At 39.2% G+C, this 21,305-nt stretch overlaps 1 protein-coding gene across 1 annotated transcript in view; it reads right to left on the bottom strand.

Annotated features, from left to right (window-relative positions):
* SYT16 (synaptotagmin 16) overlaps positions 1–19,987 on the bottom strand; it is a 264,517-nt gene extending 244,530 nt beyond the window's left edge. The window contains 2 exon segments of the mRNA XM_033187801.1: positions 18,331–18,960; positions 18,963–19,987. Of these exon segments, the coding sequence (XP_033043692.1) occupies positions 18,331–18,960; positions 18,963–19,668 (1,336 nt within the window). The 5' untranslated portion in view covers positions 19,669–19,987.
* Positions 19,988–21,305: the final 1,318 nt, after the last annotated feature.

Raw genomic sequence — 21,305 nt, forward strand, 5'->3', positions numbered from 1 at the left:
GGATAATGATGTCCAGGCTGAGGTGGTCCCAGATGGAGATGAGGAACTTGTTGAGAACTGGAGTAAAGGTCACCCTTGCTATGCTTTAGCAAAGAGATTGGTGGCATTTTGCCTCTGCCCTAGAGATCTGAGGAACTATGAACTTGAGAGAGATGATTTTGAGTAGCTGGTGGAAGAATTTCTAAGCAGCAAAGTGTTCAAGAGGAAGCAGAACAAAAACATTTGAAAAATTTGCAGGCCAATGATGTGACAGAAAAGAAAAACCCATTTTCTGGGGAGAAATTCAAGCCAGTTGCAGAAATTTGCATAAGTAATGAGCAGCTGAATATTAATCACCAAGGCAATGGAGAAAATGTCTCCAAGGCATGTCAGAGACCTTCCTGGCAGCCCCTCCCATCACAGGCCTAGAAGCCTAGGAGGGAAAATTCATTTCCTGGGCCTGACCTAGGGCTCCCCTGCTCTGGGCAGCCTCAGGACATTGTGCCCTGCATCCCAGCTGCTTCAGCTCCAACCATGGCTAAAGGGGACAAAGGTACAGCTCCAGCCATTGCTTCAGAGGGTGCAAGTCCCATGCCTTGGATGTGAGACATGGAGTCAAAGGATATCATTTTGAAACTTTAAGGTTTAATGACTGGCCTACTGGATTTCATACTTGCATGGGGCCTGAAGCCCCTTTGTTTTAGCCAATGTATCTTATTTGGAACAGGTGTATTTACCCAATGCCTGTACTCCCATTGTATCTAGAAAGTAACTAACTTGCTTTCAATTTTACAGGTTCATAGGCAGAAGGGACTTGCCTTGTCTCAGATGAGACTTTGGACTTGGACTTTTGGGTTAATGCTGGAATGAGCTAAGATTTGGGGGGACAGTAAGAAACGCATGATCATGTTTTGAAATATGAGAACATGAGACATGGGAGGGGCTGGGGAGGAATGATATTGTTTGGTTTTGTCCTCATCCAAAATCTCATCTTGAATTGTAATCCCCATGTGTTAAGGGCAAGACTAGGTGGAGGTAATTGGATCATGACGGTAGCTTCCCCCATGCTATTCTCATAATAATGAGTCTCACAAGATCTGATGGTTTTATAAACATCTGGCATTTCTCCTGCTTGCATTCATTCTGCCCTGCTGCCCTGTGAAGAAGTCTTGGGTATTTCTTCATAGCAGTGTAAGAAGGGACTAATACAGATGCTTTGAAAATGTGGAAGAGGCCAGGCGCGGTGGCTCAAGCCTGTAATCCCAGCACTTTGGGAGGCCGAGACGGGCGGATCACGAGGTCAGGAGATCGAGACCATCCTGGCTAACATGGTGAAACCCCGTCTCTACTAAAAATACAAAAAACTAGCCGGGCGAGGTGGCGGGCGCCTGTAGTCCCAGCTACTCGGGAGGCTGAGGCAGGAGAATGGCGTGAACCCGGGAGGCGGAGCTTGCAGTGAGCCGAGATTGCGCCACTGCACTCCAGTCTGGGCGACAGAGCGAGACTCCGCCTCAAAAAAAAAAAAAAAAGAAAAAGAAAATGTGGAAGAATAGTGATATTAAAATTAACTATAAATTACTTATCATGTAATTTGTTTTTAATAGTGCGATCCTGTACGCTCTTGTTTCTTATCCTTTGTTCATTCTATTTTTATAATTGGGAGGATAGTATATGGCACAATGTCTGCCATACGAGGGTGATTTAACTAGACTTGTATATTTAAAAGGATCACTTTGGCTGCTATGTGGAGACTAATTGGAGGAAGTAATACCAGAGTTCAGAACAGTTCAGAACAAAAACAGATTAGAAGCTGTTTCAGTAATTCAATCTAATGGCATGCCAGAAGAATGCAAATGGACACAGAAGGAAGAGGATGGTTTGGGAGAAGTATGTAGGCAGTAGCATGGTCAGAAATCATGGATTGGATGTGGGGATGAGAAAAAGTAAGGAGTTAAGGTTTCTGGTTTAGTGGATGTTACTGGTAGGTATATACTCAAAAGGGGTCTGTGGAAGAAGATGATAAACATATTTTGGACCTGTTGAGGTTGAGGTACCTGTAAGACATTTAAGTAGACATGAGACAAAAGTGATGTTTATTGTCACCCCTAAAACCCAGGCAACAAATATTTGTCAATCTAATGTCAACACTGGACTAGACACTGGGAATGGAACAGTGAAAAAGCCATACATCACCATAGCCATTATGGAACTTAGAGTTTAGGTGAAGAGAAGGGCATTCAACAAGTAGTCATCCAAATGCAAAAATGGAAACATGAAAATGAAGTATTTCAAAATGGGCAAGGGCTAACTATATCAAATGATACTAAGAGATGGAGAGGACATTAACAGAGCTGTCTACTGGATTTGATACCAAGGACGACACTGATATCGTGACAACAGCTGCCTCAGTGGAATACCAAGACAGAAGCCAGATAAAAGTGAGTTGAAAAGAAAACTGTACAGTGAGGAAGTAGAAACAGTGGCTACAGGACTTTTATTCAGAAGGTTTTGCTGAGAAGGGGAGCAGCCAAATGGAGCACTGGCTAGAAAGGGACACAAATAAGGTCAAGGGAGAATGATTTCAGATTTAAGATAGAAGATTGTAAAGCACATTTGTATGTTACTGGGAATATTCCAGCAGAAAGGGAGAAAGTGATTATGTTAAAAAAGGGAACTTTGCAAGAGCCAAGTCAATAAGACCAGAAAAAAATACATTAAAAACACAAGCATTTTTCTTTGGGGAGGTAGTGATGGAAGAGAGCACCAGGGGGCTTCATGGATGCAAATAATGTTCTGTTTTTTAATCTAGGTGCTGGTTAAATAAATGTGTTCATTTTGTGAAGATGTATCAAGAGGTGACCTTATGATGTGTGCTCCTTCCTGTATGTATGCTGCATGTCAATTATGTTGTTTAAAAGTAGGATTAGAAAAAAGAAAACAAAACCATCATTTTTGCAAGTGTTATGACTGCGTATAAAGAAAATCCTGATAAATTTATAAATCATTATAAATAAAAATTTCACAAAGTAGCTGCATATAAGAATAATACACAAGTAGGCCGGGCGCAGTGGCTCAAGCCTGTAATCCCAGCACTTTGGGAGGCCGAGACGGGCGGATCACGAGGTCAGGAGATCGAGACCATCCTGGCTAACACGGTGAAACCCCGTCTCTACTAAAAAATACAAAAAACTAGCCGGGCGAGGTGGCGGGCGCCTATAGTCCCAGCTACTCGGGAGGCTGAGGCAGGAGAATGGCGTAAACCCGGGAGGCGGAGCTTGCAGTGAGCCGAGATCCGGCCACTGCACTCCAGCCTGGGCTAGAGCGAGACTCCGTCTCAAAAAAAAAAAAAAAAAGAGAATAATACACAAGTCAACAGCACCACAACAAAAATCTCAATTTTTAATACACTATTTACAATAGAAACAAAAACCATAAAATATCTAGTAAAAAATTAACAAAATATGTATTTAACCTGCAGGCAGAAAATTGTGAGATTTTGCTGAGAGATATTAAGGAAAAACTAAATAGAGCAATATATGTGTAAATGAATAGGAAGATTTGATTTTGCAGTGATTGAATTTGTCCAAAATTGATCTAGAGACTCAATGAAACTCCAATCAAAACCCCAACAGGATTTTGTGAAACTTTACAAACTAATTCTAAAATGCACATGAAATAGTACAGGACCAAAAAAAGCAGATACACATCTGAAGAACAGAAAGGAATGCTTGCTCTGCCCTGTGTATGGACTTGTTAAAGCTACATGACCACCTGTAAAGCAACTAAGACAGTATGATGTGGGCACAGAGATGCTCTGACCTGCTAGTCCAGAAACAGACCCCCCACCATACATGGAAGCTTGTTACATGATTAAGAGGACTATATAATTTGTCATACAAACTGGGGTACGTTAGGGGGAACTATTTATTCATGGTCATGCCAGGCCAACAAATGCAAACTATCATTGAACTGGGCAAATGAGGATGCATGCCCAGTATATCTGTGGCAGCATTGGAGGTAAATAAGCAGAAGCAGCTTTTGGTGGGAACTAAGACATTTCATGCAGACAGAGGTGGGAAATGGAGTGCAAATAAAGACATAAGTGGGGTGCTAGATTCGATAATGGGCATGTGGCCTGCCTTACTACTTTTACCTTTTCAGTAAATGTGGAAGCAACATAGTCAGCTAAGAGTGAATAGGAAAGGAGCCCAGAAAGCTGGGGTGAGAGAAGACAGTGTGATTGTTCTGGAGAGTAGAAGGACAAAAATCCAAAAGATAGATGGCAGGATTGCCAGGCAGTGTCAAGGGCTAATGTTACATCAATGTCAGGAATTTGTAGATCACTGAGCATAATTATGCATTTTTCTTCTGACATATTTTACTGCTTAAATGATATAATGTGAAATCTAAACTAGTAAAAAAGGAAAAGAGAGAAAGGGGATCATAGACAATGAAAATGTGGTAGGCCATGGATTAGAGGTCTGTGGGGTGATAACACTAGAAGCTCCAGCCAGGAGGGTGGGACAGGAGTCGGAGAGCAGGTACCTTAAAACAAAGATGTTGAAGATGGTGCCATTTATTGGTGACGAAAGAGCAAGGGACCCATAGAAATGGGGGTTGGCAATATTATTATCTAGGTCCTAAAATCATAGATCATGCAATGTTAGAGCTGAAGTCCCGACAGGTGAATTGTTTGTCAAAAGTGCTAAGAGAGAATGTTTATTGAGATCTTACTATTTTCCAAGAGCACAGAGACGAAGGCATGACAAGTACCCTTGGCTGAAAGGGCATCCTTACTTCTTCACAGTTGTAATCTCTCTGTCACTCATTTTATTAACTTGAAGATCAAGTAGGAGAGAAAAGAAAAGGCACATTTCTCTGTTTTTGTTTTTAAATCCTTATGGAAGCCAAAGAGAAAAAGTATTAATAACACAGTTGTCCTGGCTGCTTTGGTGGTATTCCGAGGTGGGATATGGTTGGCCCTCTTCCTTACACACACATTGAGTGTATCAAGAGAAATGGACTCACACTTTAAAAAAAATTAATAGCAGGAAAGGGGAGAGATATCCAATTCTGTATTTAAAAGATTATTCATAGCTTACAGTGGTAGCACTGAAGGGAAGTCTGGGGGTTTAGAGCCAACACTCTCATTATCCTAAATATAAACATTACAAACTAAGTATGCTTGCTACATAGACACTGCCTCTAGATAAATCCTCTAATAGTGCCTAGAATACCACTCCAAGACCCTGCTATTTAGAAATTCTGTACCTCCCACAGCAGGTTGGCAAAAATCTTTCTAAAATTCTCTGACTCTTCCTAGTCCACAGAAGAGAGAGAGCTTCGAATTTATTTTGGATTCTACAGTGACAGGAAGAGAGGCAAGTAGAGGCTGAAAAAAAGGATCAGAAATTCAAATTACTTCAAAAACCCAGGTTTTGGTGTGAATGGTGGAAATGTCTTCCTTTTCTTTTCTCAAATCAAAGTCCCTCGGATTTGGCAAGCCAGTGTGAGAGATGTGAGGCTGTTTCAAGTGTGGCTATGTAGACTCGGAGATTGATCTCATGGCCAGGTACAACTGAAAATCGGACACCTTGTGCTTTAGTCACGTCCCTGCATTTGAGAGTCATGAAAATTAAAGCTGCCCCACAGTGTTTCCTTTCATGTTCATGCTAACAAGTCTACTTCTCAGCTCTCTTGAAATTGAGATTTCCGGATCAACTCTGGTATTCCCACAAATGGACGTTTACATAACTGAGCAAAAAGGAGCCAAGAAATAACTGCCTTTGGCTTGTGGCTTTCTAGGAGAAATGTTTAAAACATACTGAGAATGTTTTAATGCTTTTCTAATCATCTTCATTTTCAATATAATGACTTTTTTTTTCTTTGTGAAGATAAAAAGAAGAGGCAAAAAGGAACTACATCTCATTGTCCTTTTAAGTTTTTTGCCTCTGCGTACTGTAATACTCTTATTGAAACTATCTGATTTTCCTAGGATCCCTGGAGAACAGTGAGTAGAAATGATCAGTGTTTATACACCCCAAGGCCTTCCCCAGGGCAGGTGTACTGGCAGTGTGTGCCTATGTGCCTGGGACATTCTGCTCTTATCAGCCTGCTTAGTCAGAAACACCCAGGGATTAAGGTTCTACCTACCAGTTTCCCATTGTCTAGTTAACGCCTAAATAATTCCAGAATGTTTCTACCCAGCTACAAGTCTCAATTCTCCTTCTGAGTGCTCCTGAAAGAGTAAACGTTCCCACCCAAACTGAAGACCAAGGAACCCACTGTTGCAGGAATCATGTGACCCTGAGTACACAGAGCTCCCCAGGGAGAAGGGCACAGGGCAAGCTCTCAACTCTGGACAGAAATAAGGACACCCAGGAACTCCATGCTTAAGCGTTTCTATGCCCAGCCTGGATCTGGGAGTCCAGCACTCTTCAGCAGGGGCTAAGGAGAAAAATGGGAATGACTTTTAAGCTCTAATTACCTGGGAAACTTTTGAACCCTCGGGAGCCCAGGTTATACCTCAGACCTAACGAAGCAGAATTTCTGGGTGTAAGTCTCAGGTGTGTGTTTTTTGGAAAGATCTCAAAGAGATTCCTAGACACAGGTAAGGGTGCAATCCACGGTCCTCCCTTGGCACAGGAAGTGGGGTCCTCATACCTCACAAAAGATCTGTGTTTCTGCCTCCCTGCCTGACCCGAGACCTAACTGTGGGACCGTGGGAGTGTGTGTGACAACCTTCTCTCCCTGAGGTGCAGACAAGAATGCCAACCACATGTCAAACCATCACACGCCTGCCATTCAGACAAAAGGCTGAGTACCACACTCCACCACTGCCTCCCCAGGCTTCCTGGGAGGGAAAAAGACCCAAGGGCCAGCTCCTGAAGAAAACCGATCATCTCCCACCCTCCTCCCCAAGAAGTACTGTAATTTGCTTGGCACAGTTTTGAGAAATACACTAGGAACAACAGAGAATTTGCTGACTGGAAGAAAGGTAGGAGGTCTGATGAGAAAAATAACCCCTGCCAGGAGAAAAGAGGTGCTTTCTCCTTCAGCTCTGTTTGGATAACCGGTAGGTGAACTCTGAAAGTAAATGACCTGGTTTCTCCAGCTGTAGCTGAGGCACAGGATATTTCTGTTTCTAAGCAACAGATAGATGCCTTGATTTCCTACCCTAGCTCAGGCTGGAATAATTGAATTCCCTGTTTCCTTTACGGCGCAGCCCCTGCTCCCTATGGACCTGCAGGGCAAAAGCTTGAAATGTGTTGTCCCCTTCCCCGATGCTATTTCACACACACAGACAGTAATTTTCAGAAAGACTTGGTCCTGTTCTTTTTGGGTACAAGGAAAGGAACATAATCTAGAACGCCATCTGTCTTCCTGAAATAACCAATAGTGGCACTATTTTTACCCAGCAATTATCAAACAAATGGAGTCATTTGAAAGAGTCACAGCTGTTCCTCGGTGTTATCTCAGTACAAATATGACACAGCGCATGCTGATTTTGTTTTCTGCTTTGTGTCTCATGTACACCAAGGCAGTGATAATTTCTCAACCTCCCATCTGAACACAAGTCAAAGTGTGTACTCCACAACTGAGTCACTCAGGCAAATTAAAAATCTCTCATTATCTTGATTACACGGTCAAGGTTTCATTAAATGTGGTTCTCATTTAGAAAGCAAATGCAATGAACTGCATATTTCAGAGTGAGTGCTAGGAAGCTGTTCAATCTCACAGAAAACAAGTTTTGTCCTGGTTAAACGCAACCTGAAACAAGTATCAGTACTCTTGATTTTATATGTATGTTAGCATTTTTAACAAAAAAGCAAAATTATGCAAAATGAATCCTGCTTTTCCATTATCGACCTTCATCATAAATTCAGGAAGATGCCCTATTGAAATAAATATCCCTAGCAAACACACACTCACACACACATGCATGTGCACACACACATGCACACAGACACATGCAACTCTATCAAACATCTATAATTCTTTTTATCCACCTGTATCTGAACCCTAGATTAGAACTAGGTTTGGGAAATTCCCCAACCTAACAAGGCAGTGGTCACCTCCCAGAATGACTGCAAAAATACCAAAGACTTGCCTTCCCAGCTTCCTTGGCACCTGGGACAAAGGAACATAGTCTAGGCACCACCAATCAGACATACCCACCCAGTGTACAGAGATCACCCAGTGTTCCCTCTGGGAACAGAGATGCTACAAGGAATACAGCGGCCCCACAATGCAGGGCTGGTGCAGGCATGCATGGTTTGGTCCTAATGGCACCTGGGGTGCAATCTGCAGCCTCTAGTGCTCTGTAGTAACAGGAGTATCCACCAACCCAGCTCTGCAGGCTGACTTGGGCTCTCTCCCTGGCTTCATGGCTACAACCTGGCTCTCCAGCCCTCCCAGAAATCTGTGAACCAAGTAGCATCTTTTCAACAATTCATTTGCTGCTTAAATCAACCAGCACTGGTGTTTATTGCCACAACAAAAACCTTACATGAGAAAAAATTTTTAATGTTTTAACTACATGAAGACAAATAATATCCTTGAAGTTTTTGCTACCCTTCAAAATTTTCCATCTCTTTCCTAATTCTTGAGTCTCCAGTCTTTATTTTATGTACACCCAATCCACATAAATGTCTCTAATTCCCAAAGATTCCCTGATTCCTCACTTTCAACTAGGAATGTAACCAAACATAGAAAGGTCAAAGTCACAGAAGGAAGATACAGGCTGACACAGCCATTTTCGTATAAGACTATTCCCCAAGGATGAAGAAGTATTACATGTATACTCTAAAGCCATAACACTGATATCAGGTGATGCACAGAGCAGCCCTCATCAATTTGGAGCAATGCTTCTCAAACTGTAATCTGCTTATGAATCTCATGGCAATTGTGACAAAATGTAGACTGATTTAGCAGGCCTAAGATTCCACAGCTCTAACAAGCTCCCAGGCAGGTTACTGGTCCACAACTGCACTTTGCATAGCAAAGTTTCCAGTGCTCAGGTAACTTTTCCAATGTCCCCAGAGAGAAAAAATTCAGTGTGTTTTCTTTCCATTTTCTGGAGCTCATCTCCTCTACTTTTCCTTTTAATTTTATATTTAGAATAACCAGACTCTAACGTGGCAATACATTCCATCATTTGGCACATGCCTCACACCAAATGGAAAATTTCTTATGTGCAAAATGTTAGAACATGTTAAAAAAAAAAAAAAAAAACTCTTGCTTCATTGGCTCTGAAAATGTTAAATTCTATAAAACTAGTCTCTTTAATACAAGAGCCATTTATGCTTTCAGTTTGGATACTTTAGAGAACATTGTCTGTTTTATGGTCCCAAAGAGTCTCATCTGGATGGACACTAATTTTTTTTCAAATATAAATTAAAAGTATGAAGACTTATCTTTGAAGCACTGTAATACCTGGGCACAAAGGTGTGATGACACAAGAAAGAAATACTCTCTGTACCTTGTCTGATATAAAAACATATTGTGCATGTACAGTTGTTCCTCAGTATACACAAGTGGTTGGTTCTAGGGCCCATCACCCCCTGCATATACCAAAATCCACATACACTCAAGTCCTGCAGTAGACCCTGTGGAACCCACTCATACAAAAAGTCGGCCCTCCAGATTGTGGCATTCGCATCCTGCAAGTACCATCTGGTGGGAAAACATCCATGTGTGAGTGGATCCACAGAGTCCAAGCCCACATTGTTCAAGGGTCAACTGTATTTCCATGTCTCACTTTCCTCTCCTGAACTTAATAGAGTTTTCCACAGTAATGTCTTTGAAAGGGACTGTCCCTTGTCAACAGGAACAAAATTGTTTTGCAAAATTCTATGCAACTAGCGTTCATGGTTCATATTCACCGTCCTCTATAAAGATGGTGCCATCAGCAGCTCTTACCTCCAAATTCACCTCCAAAATTGGCCATCATATTTTTCTGAGTATTTCTGAGTATTAATCTGAGTATTTTTCTGAGTATTAATTATTCTGTGTATTAATGCAATTACTGAAGGCAGAATATATTCTCCTTTACTGAAAACGCTGACAACTCTTCACTAAACATATCCAAAATTTCACGATACACACAAAAATTTTAAAAGGTCCACCATCCCGTTTTAATACCTCTAGAAAGAACTGTAATCAGTTATGGTTTCCTAGAAGGCCACAGGGTAGAGGAAGACATCATCCTACTTTTGGCTATCATAACATGTAGTTCTGTTTTTTATATGATGATGGATAGCTTAGATTACTGGTCAGAATAGGAAATGGTTCATTAATTAAGGACATTTTTGCCCTCCTGTGAATATTCACCCTTGGGGTGTTACACATGGATTCTCTTCCCACTTTGCTCACTTTGTACCTCCCCTACTCATGTGAGAAAAGGATTTTTAAAATTTAAAAAATGCATCAAAGTTAGGCTATGAATAAATGTTATTCACAAAAGAGATTCATTTTCAGATGAATATTCTGAAAAATGTCAAGCTCCATGGCCAATGGGCATGGGCAGTAAGTACAAAGGAAGGGGCCAGTGGCAGTTAGGGCTCTGGTGGAAAGACAGTAGGAGAAAAACGAAAGATGTTTTGTTAAGGAGAAGCCAGGCAAACCCAGGGTGACAGAAAGAGGCCTGAGATGAACCAGGGAAAAATGCCTATCCATCCTCTCACCCCATTTCATTCCTGATTGGCTGTGGCATGGTGGTTTCTCTTCAGATTATGGGAAAAGCCTATAACCCTTTCAGGGAAAGAGTTATACTTTTTCAACCAAGGACTCTCCAAGCTTGCAACAGCAAACACTAGGGCCAATTTGAGATCATATTCTTAAATTTCACATGTTTTTCCAACTCATGGGTCCTCTTTTCCCAGGAAGGATCTATCTACAGTCAATATTTTAGTTGGCCCTTTCTCAGTAAAACATTGAACCCTCTTTAACAAATGATTGCCTTTCATGAAAAAAAACAAACAGATAAGGCTAATGAATTTGCTTCTGGATACATCCTATCCTATCTATGAATACAATGTTTTAGTATGAGTCTCATCTGTATTCTACTCAAAATCAAATTTTTGTCATTGTAACTGCTTACTAGAAAAGATTAATGAATTATTTTTACCGAAGTATAAACAATGTATGCAAAACTAAACACAGTCAATAGAGATTGAATTAGGCATCCAAACAGACAAGCGCTAACTAACTCCCTGCCCTGAAAGAGAATAAAACAGGAGAAGCCGTGAGCTGTGATGAGGGGGGCTGAACCAACATCTGCATTTCCCAAAGCACAAAACAGAGTAGAGAGAATTCTATATGGGATGTGCCCTGGGTCTTAGTAGCCCAACATCTTTCTACTCAGTTCCTCTTCTCAGTTACCACAGAAAATAATGAGCAAGAAATTGTCTTCTCTTGAGAAGAAACAGGGAGGGGCAGGAAAAGCACAGTGAAGGTTGAAGCTGCTGAGATCCAGTTAAATTCAGGTGAACTAATGCAGGGAGATCTCAAACAGGTTTCAAATCAAGACTTATCTTCAAATTGGCTGTATTAAGAACTTTTAAATTTAGATAAGACAGCCCTAGGTATGATGATATATTAAGGGAGAAAATTATAAATAAACCAGATATCCAAAAATAAGCGAAGACCTAGCATAAAAAAAGATAAATATTTAAGAGGATTGATATCCCAATTACCCTGACTTGATCTTTACACATTATATGAAAGTATCAAAATATTGTATGTACTCTAAAAATAGGTACATCTATTATGTATCAATTAAAAATATGTATTTACAAAGAAATAAAAATAAGGGAAGAGTTTATGAGTATGCATTGGGTCATTCATTAAGTATCAAGCAATGCTATAAGACAATATATCAAATGCTTATAATTGTTTTAAAATCAGGGTATGAAGCTGCATACATAGTGTGATTGAAACTATTGATAACTACTATTTACTGGACACTTCATATTTTATTTTTAATCCCTGCTACAATAGTGCAAGGAAGGTACAATTATCCACACATTTTACAGGTAAGAAAATGAGTCTTAAAGATGATAATATTCCCAAGATAAAAAAAAAGAATTAAAAATGGAACACTGATAATAAATTGTAGGGTCAAGCAACTCCAAAGTCTCATTTTACTAACAATATTGCCTAAAAACTTCACAGAGGACAAAAAAATACTGAAAGAAAATGTGCTATGATAACACTTCATAGAATGGCATTTTATATCCTTTAATATGTTGTCTATAATGTGGTATTGTTTTTATAATTATTGTAATTTCATGTGCAAAAGTTAGCTAAGGACTCCAGCTCTGATCATAATATAGTAATAGGGATTAAATTTCTCTTTCTGCCTTAAACCACCACAACACTGGACAAAATATATAAAATAATGGTTTTAAAGATGCAGGAAAGCAAGCAACACTAAATGGTGTTCCCTGAGAGAAAGAACAAATGAATAAAGTGATCCCTGTGGGTGCTCCAGTTCACCGCCTGGAGAGCATGTCACGGGACAGGGAAGGGGAGCCCAAACAGACCCAGAACAGAGTCTTGCTGAGTTGAATAGAAGCAGGGTGGAGTTTGGTGAAGCCACAGTGACTAGAATTTATGGGGTAAAGCACTGCAGAAGAAACATTCACAGACAGGATTTCCTTTGAGTCTTTGAGTACAGATCAGCACATGTGTATTAAGAAACTAACAAGACAAGGGAAAGAGCCACCAGAAAGGTACAATCAAAAAATCCCCAGAGCTCATGAAAAGCTGGGAATAATTTATGTTGTCACTAGCCAGTGGGCAAAAATTACTAATATACAGAATATAAAGTGGGATACTTAAAGGCTGATTGCCTCGTTAGTAGGAACAAAATAGCAGTAGATTATGGGATGATTTACATCCACCTAAAAAGGTTTAAAAGCAAGTTTCAACAAAACTAGATGAAGTCAAGCGGCCTTAACTGCCTTCCAGAACATAGCCAAAAATACTTAAAGAAATAAAATGAAGCACCATCCAACAATATAAAATTCACAATATCTAACCTCCAACCAAAAATTACCCAGCAGGCAAAAAAGAAAAATGGGGAGTGGGAGTGGGAGGGATTCAATAACTAGAAACAGACCCAGTAATGACAGAGATTACAGAATCATTAGACAAGGTAATTAAAACAGCTATTATAAATGTACTCCACAAAAGCATATTAAGAACAGAAATGGAAGATTAAATGGGACATAAATCAAATTTATGGAGATGAATAATAAAATAACTGAGATGAAAAATACACTGGATGAGATTAACAGAAGATTAGGCATTGTAGAAGATTTAGGGACATGAAGACATTGCAATAAAACCTAAACAAAATAAAACACACAGAGAAAAAAGACTTTTAAGAAAAGAAATTCAAAAGAAGACAACATCATGTGGCCTACTATACATATAACTGGAGTCTCAGAGAAAGGAAGTGTAGCAAAAATATTTGAAGAAACAATTGGCCAAAAAATTTTACCAATATGAAGAAAATTATAAACACATATATCCAAGGAGTTTGGCAAACCCCAAGCAGAAACAGTAAGAACACCAAACTAAGGTACATCATCATCAGGTTTCTAAACAAACAATGACAAAGAAAAACTGAAAAGTAGGCAGGAAAAAAAAAGACATTATATTACATACAAAGGAACAGCAATAAGAATGACAATATATTTCTTATCAGAAACAATGCAAGTCAAAAGACAATGGAACAACGTATTTAAAGCAATTAATAAAATAGCTGACAAACTAGAATTCTATACCTAGCAAAAATATCCTTCAAAAATAAAAGTAAATACTTTTTCAGACGTACAAAAGCTAAAAGCATATATCATGAGCATCACTGCACATAGTAAAGGAAGTCCTTCAGTAGAAGGCAAATAATACCAGATGGCAATTTGTATCTACACAAAGGGATGAAGAGCATCAGAAATGGTAAAAGAGAGAGTAGATATAAATTTTTTCTTATTTTTAATATACTTTAGAAGGTAACTAAAGATAATAACATATTGTTGTGTGTCTTGATCAATTTGGGCTTCTATAACAAATTAGCAGACTGGGTGGCTTAAACAACAAATATTTATTTCTCACAGTTCTGTGGGGTGGGAAGTCCAAGCTGAAGGCACTGGAAGATGTGTCTGGTTAGAGCCTGCTCCCAGGATTGCAGATAGCTATCTTCTGGCAGAGAGCAAAAAAGAGAAAGAAAACTCTCTCATGTCTCTCATAAGGACCCTAATCCTTATGGGTTTTCCATAAGGGAAGGATCCATTCCTTCATGAGGGATCCATTCTTTTGACCTAATTATCTCCCACAGCTTTCACCTACAAATGCCATCACACTGGGCATTCAGCTTCAACAGGTGAGCTGTGGAGGGATACAAACATTCAGTCCATGGCAGTTGGGTGTATAACATAGGTGGCAGTAAAATGTATGACAACAACACAAAGACCAAGAGAAAATAAATAGAACTATACAATTTTGAGGTTCTTAAAATATGTGGGAATCACTGTAATATTATTTGAAAGTAGATGATGATAAATTTAAAAGTTATACTGTAAACTCTAGAGCAACCATTAAACAACAAAAAAAGGTAGAGCTAACAAGCCAAAAAAAAACCTAAAACATAATATTAATAAATTTTCATTTAATCCAAAAGAAGGTAGAAACAAAGCAAAAAAAAAAAAAAAAAAGAACAGGTAGAAGACCAATAGAAAACAAATAATAAAATGGTAGGTTTAAATCCAACTTTAAATGGAAATAGTCTAAACTCATCAACTAAAAAAACAGATATAAAATTGGATAGAAGAACAATACTCAACTATGTATGCTATCTACAAGAATTACACTTTAAGTAACAAGACAGAATTATTACAAGTAAAAAAGATAGAAAAAAGATAAACCACACTAAAACTAACCAAATAAAGCTGAGTGGCTATACTAAGTTAAATTTCAGAATAAAATATTACCAAAGAAAAGGATCATGCCATAATGATAAAGGGAACAGGTCATCAGGAGTACATAGCAATCTTGAATGTTTATTCACATAATTAAAAAACTTCAAAATGCACGAAGCAAATGCTGATGTAATTAGAAGGATAAATGTATAGATTAATTCATAAGTATTGTTGGATATTTTAATGCCAGAACCTCAATAATTGATAGAAAAAGTAAACAGAAATTCAGTAAGGATTTAAAACACTAGAAAAATACTATCAATAAAATTAATCAGCATTTATAGAACAACCAACAAGAGCAAAATACATATTCTTATAAAGTGAACATGGGACATTTACCCAGACCATAATCTGGGCAACAAAACAACACATTTAAAAGGAATCATCTCATACAAATGTTATTGAAAGAGAGTTAAATAAGAAATCAATAATAAAAAGGTTTCTAGACAGTTTCCCCAAATATTTGGAAACTAAAGAACATACTTATAAATATCCTATGATTGAAAGAAGTCAAAAGGGAAATTTTTTAATTTTTTGAAATGAATAAAAATGAAGACAAAATATACCAAAATGTATACATAAGACCAAGTGGAGTTTATCCCAATAATACAAGACTGATTCAACATTCAAAACTCAATGTAATTCAACATATTAACAGACTAGTTAAAGAAAACCATATGATCTTCTTGACAGATGCAGAAAAAGCACTTGGCAAAATTCAACATCTATTTTTGATCAAAACTTTCGGCAAACTAGGAGTAGAAGGAAACTGCCTCAACTTCATAAAGAGCATCTATGAAAAATCTACAAGCAACAGCAGACTTAATGGTAAAAGACTAAATGCTTTTCCCCAAGACTGGGAGCAAGGTCATCCTATTCAACAGTACAAACTTGTTAAATCACTTCTTACGTCTTTCATAATTTTTACGCTGATGTAAATAGTATTGTTTTTCATTATAAATAGTAATGTATTTTCATTGTAAATAATATTGTTTTAAGTTAATTGCTAGTATATAGAAAAACAATATTTGTATATTTTCCCTTGCATCTTTTTAGACTCACTTATTAATTCTAGTAGCTTTTATGTAGATTCCAAATCATAGTTCAGAACATATGGGTCTTCTAGATGCTGGGTATGGGGAAATTCACTGAAAACAAACTAGCAAAATTCTCACAAGCCACATGAGGAAATGAGTCACTGTGAGGTCAAATCAGTAAATAAAGAGTTTTACTTCCTCCTTTTCAATGTATATGCCATTTATGTCTTTTTCTCAACAAATGTTAATGTACAAACAAGAAAATCCAGGGGGAATTTATTCATAGAAAATGGTGAGTTAATTCTAAAATTTACATGGAAATAAAATGACCTAGATTACCCAAAACAGGATTGAAAAAAAGAAAAAGTGGAAGGATTTATACTACCTGATTTCAACACTTATTACATAAAAAGCTACAGTAATCAAAGCAGTATGATATTAGCATAAAGATATACATATAGATCAATGAAAGAGAAAAGAGACTCCAGAAATAATCTCAAACATATATAAATAATTTTCAAGAAAAATGCCTAGGTAATGCAACCAAGAAAGGATAATCTTCAACAAGTGCTATTGAAATAATTACATGTGCTTATGAAAAAAAATGAGCCTAGACCCTTAGCTCACAACATAAGCAAAAATATAAAATGCATCACAGATCTAAATGTAACATCTAAAACTATAAAACTTCTAGGAAAAAACAATGGAGAAAATTATTTTGACTCTGGGTTAGGCAAAGATTTCTTATGTAGAACACAGAAGGCACTAAACATAAAAGAAAAAAATAATTGGATTTTATCAAAATTTAAAATTTTTACTCTCTAAAGCATGCTGTTAGAAAAATTAAAAGGCAAGCCACAGACTACAGGAGAATATTTGCAAAACACATATCTGACAACTTGTATGCACACTAAAGAACCCTCATAATGCAATAATAAGACAAACATAATTTTTAAATGAACAAAAGATTTGAACATATACATTACCAAAGAAGAGGTACAGATGGCAAATAAGCATATGAGAAGATGGTCAATATCATTAGTCACTGGAAAAATGCAAATTAAAACCAACATGAGATACCTTCTTATAACCATGAAAACGACAAAAATAAAAATAAATTGATGATACCAAGTATAATAGAGGATGTAAAGCAACTGGAAATGTCATACATTGCTGGAGAGAATAAAAAATGGTACAGCCACTATGGAAAACATTTTGGCAATTATTTTTTCCTTTCTCCCGACCCCACTCTTCCTTTCTTGGCAATTTTTTGTAGAGCTAAATGTGTACCCATCTACCATATAACCCAGCAAGTCAACTCCTAGGTATTTACCCAAGAAAAATTAAAGCATATATCCACACAAATACTTATACATGAGTATTCATAATAGTTTTTTTTTTTTTTTCCAGACTAAAAAGGTAGTTTCCTTTATTTTGGTAAACGTTAAAGATCTCATTTTGATACTAATTCAAAATGCCAAATAGAACGACCAACTTTCTGAATAATTAAAGCAATTTACATTTTAAACATGTATTTCTGTAAGATGTATTCTATCATCTGAAATATTAATAAGATACAAGAATTTCTTAACTAAAAAGTAAACTGATCATAAGTATATAATTTGTGATCAATTTCATAAGACTAAGTTTACTGCACCTTAATTCCAGGTATAAAATGATTTAGAAAGCATTTTGACTGGGGGAGGTAGAAAATAAGAACAAGTAAATGATTTGCAGTTTAAAACATAAAATCCTGTCAGGTTACATCTCACATGTTCAAGACACCCTCCATGTGCTGAAAAAAAAATGATGGTTCCCAGAAACAGTTAAATCCATTAACAAGTCATCCAGCACAAAATAATTTTTAAAACTCCTTATAAAAAAGGAGTCCAGGCCAGGCGCAGTGGCTCAAGCCTGTAATCCCAGCACTTTGGGAGGCCGAGACGGGCGGATCACGAGGTCAGGAGATCGAGACCATCCTGGCTAATACGGTGAAACCCCATCTCTACTAAAAAAATACAAAAAACTAGCCGGGCGAGGTGGCGGGCGCCTGTAGTCCCAGCTACTCCGGAGGCTGAGGCAGGAGAATGGCGTGAACCCGGGAGGCGGAGCTTGCAGTGAGCTGAGATCTGGCCACTGCACTCCAGCCTGGGCGGCAGAGTGAGACTCCGTCTCAAAACAAAACAAAACAAAAAAAAAAAAAGGAGTCCATGTATTCACAGATACTGTAGAATCTCCAGCTCCTATGAATATTACCGAAAAATGCAAATAAATATATCTTTGCAGTATTACAGCCATACACTTCTTTCCCATCAGACTATACCAGTCACCTTCGTACTGTGGAAGTGTTCCATCGTTTTGGGCAGCCCAGGCCATGAGGTCCCCCACAATATTCCAAACTGTTAAAGAGTCTAACTCTTGAGCTGCTGATGAGGCCTGGAGGATCTTCACGGCTTTCTGTGATTCATTTCCCAGTCTGTAAATCACATAAATGGGGAGAGCAGCCCCTTCTTGTGTGTCCTGCTTCACTTCCCAGACTTCTTCTTTTAAGAGCTTCAGGCTCTCCGCATCCCTGTGTTCCAAATATTTCAGAGGGATGTGTAGGGCATGAGACAAATGACAGATGTTCACCTCCATCTGAGGCCTGATGTCCAGCAATAGGTGGGGTGCCCCAGAATCCAGAAGTCACTTATAGTCGGTGACAGAAATACTCCCCTCTGGGCTCAGTAACTGCAGGGAGTGGCATTTATCGGTGGCTCAGGAGCCACAGAAGGCTTTATAGTCCAGCAGAGCAGTCACAGCGGGCCATTTCCCGCAAGCTGCACAGTCGAGCCTGCAGCTCTGCAGCCGAATACAGCAGAAATGCCCTCTCAGGGCATCAAAGAGCAACAGGCCGCCACTGTGAGATGGGCCGAGACTCGCAGCGATGCTCAGCGCTTCCAAAGCCTGCAGGCAGCCCGGGATATCCCGCGGTCCGCGCAGTTGGTCACTGTCTCGGCTGGGGGTGGCTGGGGGAATATGCAGCGATAGCAAGGCCCACCGTCATAATGGTAGACTGTGATTTGGCCCTCGAAGCGCAAGGCACTGGCAGACACTAGGGGCCAACCCGCCGGCACACATGCGTCACTAACTGGCTAGCGAGTGGGCAGGTTGTCCGAGAAGTCGGCCACCACATCATATCGGCAGACCGGGTCTAGGGAGTGAGGCGTAAGGGCCTAAGTGTACCGCACTCATTCCACCGCCAAACTGAGGCAGCGCAGCGAGGCAGCGGCCGAAGCGGCCTTGGCCTGTCCAACCAGTGCCTCACCATGTAGCACTTGCTGGGCCAGGTTGCTCATCTCTACCACGTCATAGTCCACAAGGCCAAAGCGGCCCACGCCGGCCGCTGCCAAGTACTGCACCAGTGGACAGCGGAGCTCACTGCAGCGCACGACTAGCACGTGTCCGTGCACGCCCAGCTCGGACAGCACCGGCTGCCGGCTATAGCGCAGAATCTCATCTCCGGACAGAGCGGACTTCGGCGGTAGCGGCGACACCGGAACCACCCGTTCTGACTGCGGTTCCTGCTCCGCCAAAAGGGCCGCCGCCAGCTTCTGTTTCAGGGAGTTCAATTGCTCCTCACATTGGACAACTTCGGTCTGTAAGGGGAGCACCTCCTCCCGGGTCATTAACAGTTTTATTCATAATAGTCAAAAATTTGAAACAACCCAAGTCTACCAGTTGGTGAATGGATAAACAAATTGTGGTATATTCATACAAAGGTATATTCCTCCACATAAAAAAGAACAAATTACCAGAATAGTCCACGCAGTATTGAAGAAGAACAAAGTTGGAGGACTGATAACACCCAACTTCAAGACACGCTATAAAACTACAGACAATGTAGCATTGGTGAAAGAATAAATTGATCAATGGAATAAAACAGAGAGCCAAGAATTAGACCCACATACATACAGTCAACTGATTTTTGACAAAGGAGCAAAGGCAATACAATGGAGCAAAGATAATCTTTTCAACAATTGGTGCTGGAACAACTGGGCATTAATATGCAAAGAAAATGAATCTAGACAGACATTTCACCCTTCACAAAAATTAACTCAAAATGGATCACAGCCTTAAATGTAAAACACTAAACTACAAAACCCCTAGAAGATAACACAGGAGAAAATCTAGATGATCTGGATTTGGTGATGATTTTTTAGATGCAGCACCAAAGGCACAATCCACAAAAGAAAGAGTTGATAAGTTGGACTTTATTAAAATTAAATATTTCTGCCCTGTGAAAGACAAAGTCAAGTGAATGAGAACAAACACCATAGACTGGAATAAAATATTTGCAAAACACTATCTGATAAAGAACTGTTATCCAAAATATACAAAGAACTCTTAAAATTCAACAGTGAGAACACAAACAACCTGATTGAAAAATGGGCCAAAGAACTTTACAAACAGCTCGGCAAAGAAGAGGTGTAGATGGCAAACAAGCATGTAAAAAGATGTTCCAGATTATATGTTGTCAGGGAAAGGCAAATGAAAACAACGAGATACATATGTATAAGAATAACCAAAACCCAGAATACTGACAACACCAAATGCTGGAGAGAATGCTCTCGTTCATTGCTGGTGGGAATGCAGAATGGTACAACCACTTTGGGAGACAGTTTGGAAGTTTCTTACCAAACTAAACACACTTTTACCATATGATCCAGCACTCATTCTCCTTTACACTATAACACAGTGTAAACGTAACTTTCATATTCACTAGGAAACCAAAACATTTGTGTGACTCACTTTATTGAGATACTTGCTTTATTGCAATAGGCTGGAACTGAATCCCCAGTATCTCTAAAATATGCCTATGTAAAAATTCTATCAAACAGGCTGGGCGTGGTGGCCCACACCTGTAATCCCAGCACTTTGGGAGGCCGATGTGGGCAGATTGCTTGAGCCCAGGAGTTTGAGACCAGCCTGGGCAACATTAGAATTTACCCAAAGGAATTGAAAATACAACTCCTTAGTATTTACCCAAAGGAGTTGAAAATATATGTCCACACACACACAAAAAAAACTGCACATGAATGTTTATAGCAGCTTTATTCATAATTGCCAAAACTTGGCAGCAACCAAGATGTCCTTCAATAGGTAAATGGGTAAACAAACTTTGGTGAATCTAGACAAGAGAACATTATTCAGTGCTAAAAAGAAATAAGCTATCAACCCATGACAAGCCACGGAGGAAATTTAAATGTGTATTACAAAGTGAAAGAAGCCAACCTGAAAAAGCTACATACAGTATGACTCCAAC

The sequence above is a fragment of the Trachypithecus francoisi genome, unplaced genomic scaffold (assembly GCF_009764315.1).
Source record: "Trachypithecus francoisi isolate TF-2019V2 unplaced genomic scaffold, Tfra_2.0 Lachesis_group3, whole genome shotgun sequence".
Lineage (NCBI taxonomy): Eukaryota > Metazoa > Chordata > Mammalia > Primates > Cercopithecidae > Trachypithecus > Trachypithecus francoisi.